This window comes from Mytilus edulis, chromosome 8, assembly GCF_963676685.1.
Source record: "Mytilus edulis chromosome 8, xbMytEdul2.2, whole genome shotgun sequence".
Classification (NCBI taxonomy): Eukaryota; Metazoa; Mollusca; class Bivalvia; order Mytilida; family Mytilidae; genus Mytilus; species Mytilus edulis.
The window spans coordinates 45,863,438-45,883,947 of record NC_092351.1 but is presented as its reverse complement, the minus strand read 5'-3'; the positions used below and the strand labels follow the sequence as shown (position 1 = coordinate 45,883,947).

Sequence of the window (20,510 nt, the reverse complement as noted above, 5' to 3'; positions counted from 1 at the left end):
CATATTCTTAACTATTAAACTCCATATTCTTTACAATACAACTGCATATTCTTAACAATACAACTCTATATTCTTAACAATACAACTGCATATTCTTAACAATACCAATCCGTATTCTTTAAAACTATTCAACTCCATATTCTTTTCAATACAACTCCATTTTCTTTCCCAATAACTTATACTTCTTCATATCATAATATCAGCGTTTAAAAATAAAAACAATTAATATATTAAAAGAAATAAAAGCATTGTAAGAATCTATAAACTTAAGTGAAATTTGATACATACAATATATAAATTCGTATACAGTTCAATAAATGCAAAAATCATCCTATAATGTTACTGATTGGTACAAAAATTAAATAATAAGGTAATACTTCTAATAACAAGCAATACAATTTGTTTTCCTTTTTCCAAAATTCCTAAATGGCTAGAAAACCAAGCTTACAAAACACTAAAATAGATTTGATACCTAATGTTTATGCACAAGTTAGGGCAATTTGTCATTAGTAAACTACTGCGTCTAAATCCGACGAATACAGGCTAAAACGTTTTCAGCTATTTCACAACTTTTACAATATTTTCAATAATGGTGTACTGTACTGATCATGCCAGTTAAATAAATACATTATATCCTTTAGCATATGAATTAATTTAAGCTATTCATACAAGGGACAGACAGTAAAATAGATAGAGCCAACGAACACTAGCGTATTTGATCATACAATGGATTCATGATAGATTTTGAGAAAATAAAGAGCCACTAGGAAGCAAAAATCTTAAGTACGTACAAAGGTACAAAAAAAGCTTATAATTTGGTACGCCAGTCACATTTTTCGTCTTCATAAACCTTACAAGTTACACAAAAATAAACCTAATTTAAAAGCCAATTTAAATACGAAAGGGAAGAGCATTATTAACCGAAAATTCCGAAAAGTAGTATATTCTTACAAAAACACAGCAAAGAGACAACAACCCGACCATAGAAGTATACAAAGTAACAAAAAAATATTATTTAACTGCAATATATAGATTGCTACATCATATAATCACTGCAAAATATGTATGGCTTTATTTCAATTCAAAACTTCATCACTACATTACATCATTTGTACATATCACAGTCAAATATAGATGGCTATATTACATAATCACTGCCAAATATAAATGGCTGCATTACATAATCACTGCAAAATATGAATAACTACATTACATAATCACTGCCAAATAAGATGGCTACACTACGTATTCATTGCCAAATATAAATTGCTACATAACATAATCACTAGCAATTAAAAGACAAAACAAAACAGTTCTCATAATTTTTCCTGGTAAACAATATACACTAACATGATTTATTCATTAGTAAGTTTTGGTATGATATTCCTTCAATAATAAATGGTTTGTCAGTTTATATTGTCTCTACCGCCTCTTCTATATCCCCACCCGCCTCTTGGGCCGCCTCTATCACCTCTTCTATATCCCCATCCGCCTCTGTAGCCTCCTCTATCATGTAATGAATCAAACGAACCAGGATCATATTTCGGACGGCCAAATCCTCCTAAAGGCATGTTGTTTACGATCGGTTCATTATTTATCATGTTTTGTTTCATATTTATTTCAAATGTTCCAGTAATCTGCTCCTGATAAGGAACACTATTTCTCTGCCAGATTCCATCATGACCTGCTACTAGATCATGATGAGGAACACCTTGCTCACGATGAGGAGCACTATTTCTCTGCCACATTTCAGTATGACCTGCTACTTGAACATGATGAGGAACAATTTGATCTGGATGAGGAACAGCATTTCTCTGCCAAATTCCATTATGACCTGTCCCTCTGCCTTCGGTGGATCGTGCAAAATTCGATTCCATAAAATTTGTAGCTCTGTGACCCCTTTGTGGTCGCACAACTGGAGAGTTAAAATCCGTATCATTCCCTTGATATCCAGCTCGACGAGTATGAAATGAACGTCCAGGCACCTCAACTTTTTGTTGATTTTTCTTGCCTCTACCACGCCCGCGTCCGCGATTGTTTCCTCTATAAGAACTGCCAGCTGCATTTGGATGTATGTAATCCTGAAGTGTTAAATTATCTGCTGAACGATTACTTCCTTGTAAATATGTACGAAATTCTTGGGTGTTTGTTAGTGTTGTATCCTTTTCAAATGTTTCAGGCATCCTATTTTTATTAGATTTGTTTCGTTTATTTCTGTTCTGCTGTGCGCCTATTAAATTTCCATGACCTTGATTGTATCTATTCCATTCTGAATTTTCAGTTAGAGGCTGAAAATGTGTTTGCCAAAGAACTCCTTCTTTTGACTCTGCAGGCACTTTTGAGAACGAAGCATCAGAACAAGTATAACAATTTTGATGAATCAAGATTGGTGTAAGATGGCCTAGAATGGAATAAAATCAGCTTTACATTGTTCTGTTTTTGAAAAGGAAAACCATAAAAAAGAACGCTTTTGAATATTAGATTAAACAGTTATGTTATACAAAAGATTATTATTATTACAAATTTATTTTTAATATGAAATAAAATAGACATCCTAAAACTATGTTTCAGAAATTTTTAGAACATGGTCTTCATTGTAATTTTTTAAGTGTTTGTGTCTGCTTCACAAAATATCGTTTATTAAACATCTAAAGTATCTTCTTGATTAAAACGGAGCATTCTCAAAATTTTATTGACAACTTTTTTTTAATATTTGGCTGACAGTAACAACATGCATCAATAATTTATGTACCGATAATCAATAAAACATGAAATGATCAAAAGTTGGTGTGACCTCTATCTGACTGAAAGTGTACAGTATTTTATAAGTCATAAGACCACATATTGTAAGTGTTCTGTTACTCGTGGTCACTGAGAAACTAAACGTATAGCTATAGATTGACGTTGATCACTGAATAAAGAACAGGCATTGATGTCTAGTGCATCATATCAACTTGTCATGTAACTGAACAACGAACATAAATAGGTCATTTAAAAAAAAATATCGAATTTTGAAGTTATTTTTTTTTTTTATTAAAAGTCACTTATTCAAACAACCCTCAACATAAGAAAATCAAAACAAACAGTACTTTAAGATCAACATATTAAAAGATGCAATCTTAATGATGTCATACAAGAATATCTTCAAACATTTTTTGATCGGTGGTACAATATTTTGTCTTTAATTTCCTGTTACCATTTTCAAAAGAAATTATGGGTTATTAAGAAAAGATTTAGATAAAATGTTAAGCTTGTTTACGTAGCCAATTAGATGGTTTTCAAGAAAATAAACTTATATATATATTCATTCTGTAAAATAATAGATTGTTTGCCTATTTTCCAGGTTGTACCGAAAAATGCCTCTAAAAACTGGCTTTCAAAGGTTGTAAAAATTACCACCAGTAATGCAAGTCTAAGATAGCAATTTTATATTGTTCGGCATTTGTTCACCCTTTCAAATAAACCCAGGCAAACATCAAGTAAATCCCTCATAAGTTAGTTTACTTTTCCCTTTATTTCATTGGTAACAGGAACGTATGTTTCTGATATAATTATCACCATATAAAAGTCTATCCTGTTACCTTTTTGTCTATCCTGTTACCGATATCAGTATTGCACAGGTCTGCAAATGCTTAATTGGGAAGATTAAGACGTTACATGTATAACCTTAAGATGAGTTCAAACAACGAAATATTTCATTCGTTTTGCACCTGTATGTTAAGATAAAAAATTAACGACGTTTTTGTCTACAATTGTCTAGCCTGTTACTGTAACCATAGCAACCATAGTAAGAGGAAAGACATAACAGGATAGACAAATTTCTTCGTTTTTGATTGCTGTTGTGAACTTGAATAGTTATCAAATGTACCAGGATTATAATTTAGTACGCCAGACGCGCGTTTCGTCTACATAAGACTCATCAGTGACGCTCATATCAAAATATTTAAAGTGCCAAACAAGTACAAAGTTGAAGAGCATTGAGGATCCAAAATTCAAAAAAAATGTGCCAAATACGGTTAAGGTAATCAATGCCTGGGATAAGAAAATCCTTAGAAATAACTACTCCCTTTGGTGAAGTGATTATGGTTTTCTATTGATAATTTGGTTTCCAACACGTTATTGCACTTTTTACAAGCATACTGTTAGTGTAATTAATCAAAATTGTTGGTAACAGCATAGACATGAAAAAAGTACACTCTATTTTTTTCACTAAATGTCTTAAATTTCTTTTCTCTACACTGTCGTTCAAGAAAAGACGTTTTACATGTAAAAATTACTTTGCACTTTTGAAATCAACACTGACTGATTCAATATTCATAGGGAGAATATTTTAACGGCTGATTTAAGTAGCGGTAACAGGATGGACATGAACCTCCCGTACGCTGATTGAATTTAGTTTGTAGATAATATGTTACATACAATGATAAAGAAGCTACGATTTTTCGTTCGAGCAATAATCAACGTTCTTAAAAAGTCCCTTTTGCAGATATCAAGGCGATCAGAAAATCGAAAAAAAATCATTTGAAATGTTTTTTCTGACACTGTACGCACACAAATACCCTCAAAATCGGACTTAAAATGCAGTTTAATCTTACCAAAATATATGTAAGGTGTGTTTATTATTAATGTTCTGAATCACAAATCCGACAAGCTTTCATTTAAGCCATTACAACTGAAATTTCCATTAAAAATTAAAACATTAGCATGGGTGTACTGAAAATTCGACATGTTTTGAAAATGACCCAAATATAAATAAAAATCAGGGCGCCGTTTGATAAGACCGCAGATGCTGAACCCAAACAACATAGTTTTATGATACCGAATGAAAGTTTGCAAAGTACTGAAAAATTTAAAATTGGATTTTTTCCTAATATGGTGCAATATGTAAAATCAAAATACAAGGTTAGTTTCAATATATATAAATCCAACCACTTATTCGAGTGTGATACAATATTTATCCACTCAAAACAGTTTAAAAAAAAATCAAATTTAAATATGTAGAATGTTACTAGAGAGTTGATACATATCGAATCGCACGATATTTGGTGAGGTGGTGGAATTTGTTTTTCTAATGAATTTTAGAGGGCTGCTGTTCACAAGGAAGCTATTAAGCAACGAGTTCCAAATCCGTTAATTTTACGGACGCCATCACGAGTTGGTTGACCGTTATGGAATAACCGTTCACAAATGATATCGGATATGTTCCTTTTGTCGTAACTACAATCCCCTACCCTTTCATGAATGTGACCTACCGAATTACACTATTTATTTGATTTGTTTTAACATAAGCAACACGGGTGCCATATGTGTAGCAGGATCTGCTTACCCTTCCGGAGCACCTGATATCATTCCTAGTTTTTGGTGGGGTTAGTGTTGCTTATTCTGTAGTTTTATATGTTGTGTCATGTGTTCTATTGTTTGTCTGTTTGTCTTAATCATTTTTAGCCAGGCGTTGTCAGTTTATTTTTGATTTATGAGTTTGACTGTCCCTCTGATACCTTTTGTCCCTCTTTTAGACAATTTTCAGACAATCATAATCCTTTTGTTTCGAATGATCTGCAAAACGATGTGTTCCTTGTATATTACATAATCAGGCATGGTCGTCTCTTTTCATGATGTCATAGTCGAATTGTGACCTTTGACAAGCAAAGATCAAACGAACCACACGTTGATTAGATAGAAATAATCAACCAGTCAGAAAACGAATAAATCGGATAAGAATTAGAGAAATAAATATAGCATTCTAAACCACTTCCTAGACTGATTCAATCCACACACAAAAACATTCGTGTACAGGTGAAAACGACAATTAAATTAATTGTTAAACCTTCTGCAAGAAATCAGACAAAATAGGAAAATCCAATTGCATGTAATTACCATCTATTTATATTTATAAGTATGGTCATATCCAGTTGTAAATTTTGTACCCCTTAGGACCAATTTGATAACAAAGCACAAAATCCAAAATCTAAGTACACGGCTAGTTTGAGCATATTAAAGAATTTCAAGAATACATTTTTTACCCCGTTGAAATTGGTAAAAAAAGCAATTTATACAAAGTATCAGAAACATCTTTGTTTGCGGCCTTTTTTTCCGAAACAGTTTAGGTCATAATCCTCAAATTCAACCAACCTTCCTTTTCTTATGGAATGGAACATTTTGCTACAATGTCATTGCGATCCATGATAGATTTATACTCCAAGTTATTGTCCGGATACTAGAAAAATCTATAAGTTTTGGTCAGCTTTTTGGTCCCTTATACCTCATCGGTTTGGGTCATTGCCCCCAAAAATCAATCCCGACATTTACTTTTAGGTATGGGAACTTGTAAAACAATTTCATAGAGATTCATGCACTTATACAAAATGTATCTCAACGACGATGACGACCAAAACGTCATATCATTATACGATTGCAAAAAAATAGTGGTTGTATAAAACAATATCGATTACTACTGAACCGTATCATAAATGTTTAAACTACACAAATGATAACTTTATTGATTAACTCTAGTTCATCATCACTCCCTACAGTAAGAAAAATGTAGATTGTGCTTACAACTCATCTGATATTTTAATCAACGCCAAGTGACATATATGCCATATATAAATTGCTGTACAATCTATTGAAATATAAGCCTTCAGTTCCGTTGTAATGAGTCAGTATCTTTACCACATTTTACTCATATTTGCGACACCAAGGGAGTTTGTTTTGAAGGAAAATCATGCAAAAGTACTAATATAAATATTAACAATTTTCGGTTTTCAATCACAACTAGGTAGGAACAAAATTTGAAATATCATATTTAAATTAGATAAATTTCTCTATATTTTACCTTGTTTGCATATTTTCCAGTCTTTCTCGTGGACACCAATAGCTGTCACAGAGGCGAGCTGTGGATATTGCATTGCTTCTGTAAAATGAGGTTCATCTCTCATGAAGGGAATTATAATATTCAGTAATCGTTTAACTTCACTTTTCTTATTATTTCTCATTTTGTCTTCGATCATCTTTACCATTTCCAGTCCAGTTAGACATTCCTCGACTTCCGTGTTTGGTATCTCTTCAACTTTTTGATTTGTTGACGTGTCTCCATCACATCCGATTTCATTTGATTTTTGATTCAGACGGACTACGCTTTTTTCTCCAAACATTGTTGATAGATCGATAACTTCGGATTTAGTGTTTTCTACATTTCTTTTTTTACCTTTAACGTCAGATTCAGATGTCTTTATATCTTTAAATTCAGTAGAGGAATATTTATTACCTTTAGGAATATCATGAGAATATGTGCACTCATTTTCGTCTTGATTGAGGGTTATGTTTTTACCATTAAATTTCCTTTCAAGAAGTTTTTCATTGCTTGTTACAATTTGTAAAATCCACTTTACATGTAAGCAAAATAACGCATCAGAGACATCTATCCAATTCTGTAGGCATTTACTTGTTGTCCTTCTCATTGCCTTCAAAATATTTTCAGCATATGCCTGAACGGATTTGATCTGGACATTATTCCTGTCTCGAGCTATGTAGCTGATGATTTGTACATAGGTATTAAACGACCCAATATAATTGTGGAATTGTTGAACAATTTTTGAATCACACAATGGAAATGTGTAATTAGATTGTTTTGTTATCTTTTGAAAATTCTTTTTAAGTTCTTCTGTAAACAGTTTCTTCCTTTTTAGTATTTTATCATACCGTGGATGCCAATTAAAAACTCGTTCACAGCCTGGGCATTGTGATGTTAATTCATTAGCAGTCTCTTCCATGTGGTTATCGAGATATTTATACCCAAATGAATGTCCGCATTCTTTTATTGTGACGGTTTTTATTCCTTCATTAACTTCATAAAAGTTTGCTGCATCACATTCCTTGCAAGAAACCGGACACGGCTCGCTACAAAATCCTGCGCATTTATGACCACAAGTCAGTTTGTTTTCACAATCTTTTAAACACAGCGGTCGATCACATTCCTCTGAACATAATTTCGAACACTGAAAGTGTGAGCACTTCCAAGAGCAAGACTTTTTGCAAGGAACGCAATTGTCTCTACAATTTAGCTTGCAAATATCATGAGCACATGAAAAAGAACATTTCTTGTTACACGATCTACATTGCATACATGTCTTACCATTGCAATTATGGCCACAGAACAAACGCTTACCACATTTACGCATGCATTCTTTGTGAGTGATATTTACTGAACATATTGTACAAGTACTTGTACAAGAGTGACCGCAAATCAAAATCTGTTCGCAGTTTTGATTGCAAACTGCATTGTCGGACATCCCACACTTTACAATAATCTTATGACCGCAAGACAGTTGCTTATCTAATAGATGTTCACATAACGGTATTTTAAATTCGACTTCCTCACGATAATTATACCGCCTTCCCATCTCACGCCTTTTCTGTGCCATTGCAGCTATAAGTTGCAATTTTTGCATATCTGGATGTTGACAACATTCAAAGTACCTTTCATGTCCACATTTCGGGTACATATACAGAGACTTTTTATGACATTCCGAATGTGTATGTCTTTGATAACATTGAACCGTTTTAGTGTGGCCACATTGGCCAATTCGTATTTCAATAAGTTCCTGACAATTTACATCTAGTTCATAAATATTGTTTCCCGTCTGTTGTTCTTTTTTCCAACACACAGTTCGTCCCATATGACCACATCTAAGCCCAATATCTACCATCGATGTACATTTGATATTTGTAAATGTTCGTGCTAACACGACGGAAGAGGAAAACTGTTTTCTCATGTTTTCGTAACAAAATCTCTCAAAGCATTTGACCACAATTCCATGACCACATACTAAATCCAAATCAACCATAGTTTCACATTTAATTCCGGCATTTCCCTCTGTTTGCATTAATTCAGATTCCTGCTCGTAAGCTAATTTCTTGTAACAAATTGTTGTTGTCAAATGTCCACATTCTAGATTAAAAACTACTTCCTTCAAACATTTCAGATCATATATATCCTGTATATCGTCCAACATAGTACCTTTGTCGGTCTCTTTTATTTCAATCGACTTCCAGCATTCGGCAAGTTTTGTGTGACCACATTGCGGTAAGTCTACTTGAATCATCTCACTACATTTGGTTTGCTTTTCATACAACTCTCTCTTCGAAGGTTCAGCAGTTTCAATTTTGTGCTTCTCACTGCAAGTTATTTGTGTATGATGTCCGCATATTTCAAGTGTAAACTCTATCTCTTCCATGCAATTTGTCATTTGGTCAACCTCTTTCGAACATGCAATAAGAACATTATGACCGCATCGTGGTAATGTTTTATTTATCTTTACCATACAGTGACATTTGTTTGAAAAATGACATACGCGATCGCAAATATGATTGTTGTCACACTGTTTTAGACATTGTTGTGTACATGCAAAGGGTAAGTTACTTTTACTCCGATAACATTGAATTATATCTATATGACCACATTTGAGCGTTTTCTCAACTTTGATTTCACATTTGTTTATTCGTTCAAAAGATAAGTCATAACATTTGCGTTTATACTCATGACCACATTCTTTTCGTGTACATGTTACAGTTCTCCTGCATATAAAGTTATCATAGTTTATATGACATTTCAAGATGACGTTATGGTCGCATTTTAACGTACGCTGCACTTCAACAAGGCAATAGTATTCTGAAGGATCAATGTGGCACTTGAGCTTTGCTGTGTGAAGACATTCAAGTGTCCTTTCAATAATAACTTCACAATCACAAGATTCGGGAAAATGACAGTGTCTTTTACATTTATGGCTTTCTTTGCATACGTGTGGACAAGTTTTCCTACATTCATATCTCGTGTGGTCTTTATCGTATGGATGACACCTCAAACAGCAAACATGACCACATTCCAATCTGAATTCACAAAATAGTTCACATCCTCCTTCGGGTGCTCTGGCAAAATCTGCAGGTAATTCAGCTCGCACACCTTCTTCTTTTGGGTGGTTTTGACAATATAATGGTAAGGCTTTACCAAAAGACGTTCCGCAATCTGGCCTTGGATATGCATGGTTCGTGTCTGTCTGGTTATTTGACTTAATTTTCTGTACCACTGTTCTCCATTCCTTGGAATCTTTTGTTAATGTTCCACTATTTCCAATAATGTAAAGACCTTTTTTAGCTCTTGACAATGCAACACATATTCTATTTTCACGTCTCAAGAAACCAATGTCACCATTCTCATTATTTCGCACCAAAGACAATAATATAATTGCATTCTCTTCTCCCTGGTAGTTGTCCAAAACACTTATATTAATTCCTTCAAATTCAGCTCGTGGCATTTTGCTTCGTATCAAAAACATCTGACCTGTATATGCAGCAAGAATTGTTATTTCCTTTCGCTTGTAACCTTGCTTCAATAGATAAGTGCAAAGTTCTTTCACATATTCTGCTTCGTGTTCATTTGTGAAACTTTTGCCATCTGCATTATACTGTTCGTGATGCTCGTGATTAATGAAGAACAGATTTTGTCGAATACCTCGAACATTCTCATACTCTAGAACATTTGAATTGTCATAAAGCTTTGGATACATGTGTCTTACTAATTCTGAAATTTCTGGTCTCATTCTATGCTGTCTTTGCAGGCAATCGTATTCTAAGCCATTATTTAGCATTCTCTCAAACAACGAAATCGAAAGATTGAACCGTGTAGCTAATTCACGAACAGCTGGTTTCGGTTCTAATTGTTTGTGATCGCCGATCAAAATTAAATGTTCGCATGCTGGATTAATTGCAGTCACGATGTGAGCTTCTGGTACCTCTGCAGCTTCTTCTATGATTGTTATCTGAGGGCCTATTTTCATTAGTAGTTCGTGATATTTTGCAGCACCAGTTGTTGTCATAGCAATAACAGATGCTTGTCGTAAAATTTCTTCATCAAGTTCTGCTCTGGCCTTTTTGTAATCTTCAAAAATCCGGTTGAACTCGTTCTCTTTCGTCTGAAGCTTTTCCTTTAGGTATTCAACATATTTCAATAACCAATAGCGATATAATTTCCACCTATTCTCCAACGAAAGCGTCCACAAGTCTTCTGTTCCTTCAATTAAATCATCCTTTGCCGTAATACCTGATTTTAACTCATTTAAAACAACTCCTGCTTCTTCCTGTAGAATTTCTTGGCATGATTGGTCTTGCACGTCGGTCAAAATCTCACTTAACTGATTGTTGACATCAATACCAATCAGATTAACATTAAGGCTACATTCTGCGTTCTCGTCTAATGACCTTTCATGGTATTCGTATTCGGCCTCTGTCATTATGTTAAGTAATGGCTGTTGTGAATTTGCTTTGACCACAGTTTTAGTAGGTTTTTGTCTGCGTTTTTTCTGTGACCTTTTCCTCTGAACTTCATAAAACCACGATTTAGGAGATACATGAATCCAGTCCAACCAATCATTTGGGGGATCCTCTTGAAAATTAAGAACGTGATGTTCTAACATGAACGGTTTTAACTGTTGGAAATTGAGAACAATATCTTTACCTTGAATTATTTTCATTATTGCACGAGTAGATAAAACAGTATTTTTTGTACGATCAGCTGCTTCTATTACATCATGCGCATGTCTTCTTTTTGGAACTTTATACCGTTGATTTTTAATAGAGTATTTGTCAACTGCAGGATTTTTACTTTGGTTTCCAATTCTAATAACAGCAGGGATATCATTATTTAGTTCTCTTTCTGGGATGAATCGAATGATTCCTTCAACAAACTGATCCAGTGCGTGATTGGTATAGCACACTATTAAAATGCATTGTTTCTTCTCGGTCCTTTCCCCATCATGATCATTATTTCGTGTGTTTTTCCACTTGTCTTTGTTGTGAAGTAACGTTTTGGCAATTTGCAGACCAATGTAAGTTTTTCCAGTCCCAGGTGGTCCTTGGATCAGGACAAATTCTTTTGTAAGAGCAGATATATATGCCGCCTTCTGTGATTCATCCATACGAAGTTCTTCTGCAGAAGGCCATCGATTTTGATCTGTCACCTTTATCATATGTTTTTCGACATCTGGTTTCTCAATCTTTTTTTCTTTTATTGCTGATTTTTGCACATGCTTTGTCAATGCCACTGGTAAATCGTCTAAATCTTCTTCCAAACTTTCACTTAACTCATTTTTGGACTGGGTTATAGATAGTATCGATCTTAAATCAAATCTCACATCCGGGTCAATAGCAAGATAATTTGGCATATCAACTGAACTATTGCAATGTACAATATATTGCTGAAATGGCAATGTGTCTTCTTCGATTGATTGCAGAGCGGTTAAAACATGATGGTATGCCTCAAAGTATGCAGATGTTGCTTCAAGAAGTATTCCTGGGTTTTCTCTGGGTATCTGCTGATTCGGCCTAGTTTTAAATATTTTGATTTTAAATGAACCTGTCTTTCTCATTTCGTCAGGTTTAGAATCTGACACCAATGCAAATAACAAAGATTTGAAACGGTCAAATGACAAAAGCAAAACCGATCCAAATATCAATCGTTTCGAATTGTTCCAGCGGATACGCTGTCGATGTTCGTCATCTAGCTGAATAATAAAAACTTCGCCATGGTCCAATGAAGTACTTGTTGTCCTTTGTATTATAACGTCCCTGTAGATGCGTCCACTTTCTAAACGAAATCTTTGATTTTCTTTATCTTTTGTTATAAATTCCTCGTAGACCTCACGTAAAGGTATAATACAGTCTTCTCTGTACAGTCGAAACTGAACATCTAAGTAGTGATCTAGGTCATTGTATCCCCCTGTAGCTTTGTTCCTTCGGAGAAAAATTGTTTGGTAAAGCATGTCGTCTTCCTCTGGCATTACCGAAAGACACCGGAAATCGTCTGGTGGTTTTAATTTATCCTCTGCAATTATCTCCTTCTTCGAATTCTTAACATTTCTTGCGATTTCAGCTCTTTCTGTAAGTTTTCGTATAAGACAGCTTTGAAGTTCGTCAATATCTTCTTGAAGTTGTTGCTTATTTTTTAAATCTTCATATCCTTTTATTTGCTTTTGAAGAAGAGTGACCAATCCAATTTTTTGTGGCGTATCTAGTGCCGACGGAATTGTTACATTCAATTTTTGGAGTACAGTCAGAAAATCAACGAGAAGGCATTGGTATGAATGGTAATTCTTGCAACTGCTACTGTTCATTATTAGTAGTTTTGCTCCACTATTGTTCAGAATTGGTGATTCTGTCAATGTTTGAAGAAGCTGTAGAACTTTCTGACGGGATGATTGTAGTTCAACCCGTGATGCGCACGCAACAAGATGAAGTAAGATTTCAGTAGCTTCATTCGTGAGCACTGCAGAACTTGTGAATTGGTGTAGCTCACTCGATGATGTAGACAGAAATTCAAGTATTTTATCATCTTCTAAATTTGAAATACACATGTGACGGAGATAATCTACGGTTATATCCATGCCTGGACTGCAAACTGCCATTTTGTTGACTGTCAACAATTGCTTTCTTTAGGGAAGTCTAAAATAAACATTTAAAATTATAAGAGTTTGTACTGTTCACGTGTGAAAACTATTTGTTTACAAAATTAAAGTAATCGATTCTTCGAGCCTGACGAAATTAATATAATTTTGAAACAAATTTAATTTTTTACGACTAGAGTCTTTCCTGAATCCTATTTTTCATTGCATTCAAGTGAAATCATTGCTATTAATTGTGTTTGTAGTGTAGCAACCATGTTATGTTTAAAGCTTATCAAGACCAAATATTTTCAAAAATGCACCAATTTCCATGGGCCTCTGCAAATCAGTTTTCGATCTACAGATATATCGATCAAATTGATTTAATGATTGTCAAATGCTAAATCACCAATAAGGGACAATACCTCTGTTTGACCGTGTTCGTCATGTGACTATACTGCATATTGAGTATATATCTCCGAGTTGATATGTTATTCCAGGGATTGTGCTCCCTTTTTGGATTTCCTCGAAAGAGTGTTATTGCTTACAGAGAAGCTATCAAACCAAATGTAAAGTTGCAGTCATCCGTTCGAAAATTTACGAACGCTGGTTCGAGTTGGTTGATCGTTAACGAATACACTTGTATGTTTCAAAGATACTTGGATATCACCAAATGTGTACTTACATGACCAGAACGACGGTGGGCATGTGAATCAGTGTGAAATTCCTTCTGGACCACCTGAGATATCATCCCCGATTTGGTGGGATTTATATAGCTGATTTTGTATTTTGCTATATTGTGTTTTAATTAGTTAGTAGATTAAATCTCTATGTGCAGTATAGTGACATAACAAACACTACATGTAGCAATGCAATTCTTTTTTTCTGGAAACGTTTTTCTTAATTGACAAATCATGAACTTAAAACAATTTTTTTCTTCAATTTTTTATCAAAATTTTTAAATATCAACATTCTAAACTTTTGATTTTTTTTATTGACGTTATTAAGAATTGAACGATGAACAGTCTGCGGGCTGGATGCTTCTTACTACCTGATTGGAAGATATTACTGGACGTAAATACTTAAAGTTCGTTGATTGGTTGGGACAATCCAAACCTAGTAAATGTCATTCAATCCCGTAGAGTATCGGACTTGTCCTCTCTATTTTAGCAATAAGATTTTGCCTGGTCATTAATCATGCATATTTGTACACAGGTAACATTTATCTATGAATACCAGAATCTCCTGGAATTTTGTAAACACACAACAATAAACGGTATACTACTTCAAAGCGTGTGACCTAACTTGTGTGGTAAAATTTGTGATTGCAAGGCTATTCTGAATGAATTAATCTACAAAGCGAAAACACTTTTCATTTACCACAGCTAAGAGACGGCTAGCTTTTTTGAAAAGCTATTACTTGTTTTGCTCATGTAATTAAAACTGCTGGCAGGCATTAATAAAAATGCCAACAGCTTCACATAAATAGAATGGCGCGTAATGTTCAGTGGCAACTATTACATGGATATTCGATTAAACAAATGTTTATGTGATATGCTAATGTGGTATGAATGTATTTGTTTTGTACCTTTCACACAACTATTGCAAATTAAATAAAGTCATTTCTTACTTACTAACTTACTTACTTACTATCACGCTGAGTTGGGATATTAATGGTCTACATCTTAACATTATTCTACCTACAAGCTACTATTAGTTGGTCAAACTCTTAAAAGCAGAGTGTGTATATAGCGGACAGGCAGTGTGAAGCAGATACTATAGTGTAAACATGTTAAAATATTATTTGGTCCGGCTGGAATCCAGTCCACAACCTCCCAAATACAAGGAGAGCACATCGTTCATTGCGACACCAATGGTCTGGTGCAGTATTTCACCTACACCGTACCGATATGTGGGCTTAAAATCAATTATAAAAGGCAATATATGATCGTCTTGCAATCGATAATAGACTCAATATAGTCGTTTAATATGAACTTGGTATGATGCAGATAGTAAGAATCTGAAAAGCAAAATAAAAAAATTGAATTCAAATTTGAGGGAATACACGTGTATTGAATCATTTTGATTGGATGGATATTGTTTAACGTTCAGTAGCAAATATTTACATACTAGTACTTAATCTTCACACATTACTGGACTTACTATGAGTTGGTCAGTTGTTACATACTGTTCTCCAAAATGATGGGCGCTTTATCTAGCAAGTGACCTCTCGGCATTAGTGAAGGACAAACACAATATTGCAAATTAAGAGTAAACTATCCAACAAAGAATTCCTTTTGTCCATTACGACCAATAAATTTGAAATTCGCTGTTATCTTTTGATTAATTTAAAAAACAAATAGTTCTGAATAAATAATCTGAATCGCTTATCGTCTGTTTGAAATTTTTTATTGAAATACCACGGCTACATTGAATTCTCTAATGACATAAACTGGCAGAGAAAAAAAATCTAAATTGATAAAAAAAAAATGTGTGATAAAATACCATTTCTTCCATTCAATCAAAATGTAGCACTATTACAGTAAATAAGGTAAATACATGGTTATAAGCATTGCCAAGGGTCACTTACGTAATATAGTAATTTTAAATAGTGTGCCACTCATTCGATCAGACTGTCAATATAAAACAAAAAAATAATCTACTGACTGGACTTGTTATAAAGATATTGACAGTTTAGAGACTTAGCAAATTATAAGATATAGAAAGGAAAGCCAGTCTTACAAAACCAAAACTGTTTGATATACATTATATATATATCAAACGATGCGACAGTTTTAGAGATATTGTCAATGGACTTGTTTTTAAAACTAACTGCACAGTGGTTTAACGTATAGTTCAAAATAATATAAGACTTCGCAATCTATCCACTTTGATTGCACAAACAATTAGAAAAAATATCATGTTCTTCACGATATATATCTAAATTTTTTGTATAAAATCCTCATAAAAATTGTTTGGCGTAATTGCTTCGCGCAGCGCTATATTTTCATTTTAATATCGAAAATGATGCCCCCTGTGCTTTCCGGTTTATTTTTCAGTTTTCATACTTATATCTGAATTTTCGTTAGAATGCTTAAGAAGATTGGTAGTAAAAACAGTGAATAGGACCTTTTCAAAAATGTTCTGTAGCCATGTCAATGAAATATCCTATGATATGTCTTGTCTTGCGATGTTAAATAAAGCTATCTTAGAACAGTCATACCAAATACTTTCTTTGAAAGACCAACCTATATTAGTATAACACAAGCATGGGATGAGGTTCGTGTCGCTCAAGCTTTATTTTACTATGTTGTGTTGTTTAGAGGGCTGGTGACGTCCCTGTTGTTACTCATAATAAGTGAGAAATTCACTCGCATGAAAAACTATATTTTTTTTCAAGATCTCACTGAACAATGAAAATAAGGTAAATGCAAGGACACCAGATACATGATAAAAACTTAAGAACATAGGGTATAAATATATGCTTACAAGGTATGAAGCACCTATTTCTTCTACTTCTGAAATGCATTTAGCTTTATACAAATAGTTGCATCACCTGCATGGTAGTTTTATCCCTATTACTTGCATAGAAAAAAAATCATAAATAAATAAAACAACCTCAATAAAGTGTCACAAACTTTACCATGGGGGTGGGTGTTTGTGTATATTTTCCACTTATGACAAAGTGAGTCTTGTATATATATGACACCAATGTATATACTAGTATCTCATCTTAAGGACCTAATTGATTCGGGATATAATTTCATCTTTCGGTGGGGGGGTCCAGGGTGGAACCCCAATTTTTTCTGACGATCAATGCATTTGAATGGGGACATCTAGCATTTGAATGGGGACATATAGTTGGATACCCCCACCCCTCAAACCCGGGTTAGGAACCCCCTTTTATGAATAGATAGATCCTCAATTGACTTTAAAGGACTTTAGTTAAGCTGACTCCATGCTACAACGTTTTTTTTTCAAACTACATTGAGGCAAATGAGGCCTCATGTTTTAAATTTCAAAAAAAAAAAACAAAAAAAAAAACAACAAATTAAAGATTGTCTTCATATGATTGTCTTCATATCAAATTGTTTTCACTGAAAGTGTCTTGCAAGAAGCAAGTTCTCTTCACTCTCTGATGTCGCCCCTGCATATTTTTCGTAATCCATGTTTCTATTTTACTTTTGGTTTTCAGATCGAGTTGATGGTCTATTGTTTGTACTTCTGTGTCCCGGGTTTGTCTTTAGTTCATTTATTGTCCTACTTAATGACTAGTCTGAGTGTTGATTTTCATTTGTAAACGTGTCACACTGTGTAATGTTGCATGTCCACCGATGTCCAGGCATTATGCGAGAAAATATTTTAAGAATATACGATGCTACTGGACACAGAAAAAAAGTGGTCGTTTCTGCATGAAGAATTGAACTTGATATCAAAGAATACGAAACTTGCCTTTCTTGTATATAAAACCATACCCAATTTTTCTTAGTATGGATTGTAAAATTAGGTATTTTCTGTAGGTGCGATATGCACAGAAGTGATAGATATGTATTATAAATATAGAAAATTGAATATCTTAATCAACAAAAAAAAAATAACTGTATCATATTATACCAAAGCGCCTGTGGTTAAAACTAGATAGCTGAAATGGTTTAAATTAAAGTAAGACCACCAATTTCCCGGTATCAAATCATTTGTTGAAAAAAACATCAATGTATTGCCATATGACCTTTTACACTCAAGGGTTAAATTTGCATCAAGTCGTGTTCAGACCCTTTAACAGAAAATAAAGGATTATGAAGTACACGTACACGGGAGCTATGTCAATGTATAGAAAAAAAAAATACAAATGATCAATGGTCAAAGTTTTTATTCCTGTTTTTCATCTTGATAGTTGCTGGAGGGTCTTCAATAATGAAATAATCATAAATACCGTAAAACAAGGTCAAAATGATCCCTAGTGTCGACTTGAGCAGTACTAGAATTTAACGTATATCACTGCACTAATGACTGTCACTATATTTAAATCTAGTCATAAAAAATCTCAGCACAATACAAGACAAGACAAGAACAGACAGATCCGGTATTAATGATTATGAGAATTACGATTTTTGCTTTATCCTACATATCGGTCTTTTAATGTTTTGAATTTCCCTAAAACTTTAAAGTCTTAGGGAGCTACCATTTGATTTTTATGGGGGGGGGGGGGGGGGGGGGGGCTAGGATGAAATTTGAAAAAAATAGGCAGGACAGGAGTTTTGAGTAAAAAAAAGGCAGGATGTGACACTTGCAAAAAAAAAAGTCAGGATAAACTAAAAAAAAAAAAGGCAGGACCGATTAGAGTGAAAAATAAAAAGGCAGGACAGAGATTACAGCTAAAAAAAAATGCAGGACAAAATTTTTCATCCTAGCCCCCCCCCCCCCGCATTTCATGACTGCTTGAAGATTCGAGGAACATGATACGTTATACCACAAAGAATAAATTTGACGCAAAACACTGATTGGTAAACTGTCGAAAATTGAGTATCGTGAATTGTTTATATGGCGTTGGCAAGCACGAATATAATTGCAAGCCTGAGGTCGATTTAAAAGTTAAGCAAAATATATACCATTCATGTGCATGTGCCATGGTAACTTAATGAACCGCTGCGCAACATGATTAATGATTATGTCTAAATACATAAAAATGATAATAATTATAAATTTTGGTATCTTACCTTTATTCTCATGTATGTCGGGTACTATAATATATATGCGTATCATCATCGACAATCGACAATTAGTGTAGGAATGTCTAACTTTGAACTTTGTATTACGTAATGAGTAATTTTCTGTAAATCCTACTTTCGCTTTTACTTTCGATTTTGATCTGTATAGCAAATAGTCGATACACATCAATTTGATATCATAGGACAAATAATACTATATAGTGGATAACTCTTTTAGAGTAATAGAAGTTGAAATAAAAGGCTTACCATCATGCTTCACAGTGGCGGATCCAGCCATTTTAAAAAGGGGGGGTTCCCAACCCAGGACAATTTCAAAGGGGGGGTTCCAACTATGTCCCCATTCAAATGCATTGATCGGCCAAAAAAAGGGGGTTCCAACCCCTGGAACCCCCCACCCCTGGATCCGCCACTGCTTCACTTTACTTACTTTAATTTTAAATCCATCTAAAGAAACCGATTTAATATTATGTCCCAACCATGCACAGGCACTTGTCTCAGAAAAAAAAAATATATAGGTAATTTTTTTCCCGAAACAAGTGCCTGTGCATGTAAAGGCTTGACCAGTTAATAGGACATCAATGTTGTCTGTTCTTAATCTGTTTTATCACTCAAAGAGGCCAGCACTAAACATATAATCAAGCAAGCTTCGGGAGGAATATTTTGGACTGGTGAGAGCTGAAAATATGTTTCCTTTCAAGAGACCGAGGATGTCAATGAATACTTTGCAACACAAAATGGGCAGGAATCAATCGTGTACACATGAGAATGCGTAGCAACAGATGAAAATGTATAGTCAATCTGAATAAAATCCTCCTTCATCCCTTCCAAGATAATCAAAATGGGCATCTCACACAGAAAATAACAGAAAAAATCATGTTTTCTCCATCAATTGGATAAGTATCGGCGTATCCACTGGGGGCCCCACTGAATGCCAGGAAGAGGCCTGCTCAAGAATTTCCCAAAATATCCAATTTTCAACCCCCCCCCCCCCCCCCCCCCCTTCCCCCATAATCCTTGCAACACTCCTGAAATCCACCTCTGGATATATGTGTATGTATATTCAGGTGTTGTTATATAAAATTTATCATTTCAAACCTCTACCATGTCTACATGAAACAAATATAGCAAAAAAAATACTATGTGCTGTATCAAAACTTCAGGACTATAAAATTTTGAAACGGCAAATTTCAATAACATAATATTTATAATTTCATGCCAGTACTGCACAGTACCGACTATATTGGCCTCTGGTTATACCCTCAAGGACTAACATTCCACCAGCTACCTTTTTTTTCATTTGTGGATACAACTTACAAATGACTTATTATTGGAAAAACATCCATCCATA

At 34.2% G+C, this 20,510-nt stretch overlaps 1 protein-coding gene across 1 annotated transcript; it reads right to left on the bottom strand.

Annotated features, from left to right (window-relative positions):
• Positions 1-398: 398 nt before the first annotated feature.
• LOC139485717 (NFX1-type zinc finger-containing protein 1-like) lies at positions 399-19,247 on the bottom strand. Its single transcript, XM_071270362.1, has 3 exons — positions 19,151-19,247; positions 6,836-13,494; positions 399-2,401 (listed from the first exon to the last, which is right to left on the bottom strand). Exons 2-3 carry the CDS (start codon positions 13,455-13,457, stop codon positions 1,407-1,409), a joined length of 7,617 nt encoding a protein of 2,538 aa, XP_071126463.1. The 5' UTR covers positions 13,458-13,494; positions 19,151-19,247; the 3' UTR covers positions 399-1,406.
• Positions 19,248-20,510: the final 1,263 nt, after the last annotated feature.

Coding starts and splice junctions, on each gene's coding strand:
- LOC139485717 (XM_071270362.1), bottom strand. CDS start 13,457: ATGGCAGTTTGCAGTCCAGGCATGGATATAACCGTAGATTATCTCCGT. Junction 2,402..6,835: donor CTGGAAAATATGCAAACAAG/GTAAAATATAGA, acceptor ATTCCATTCTAG/GCCATCTTACACCAATCTTG.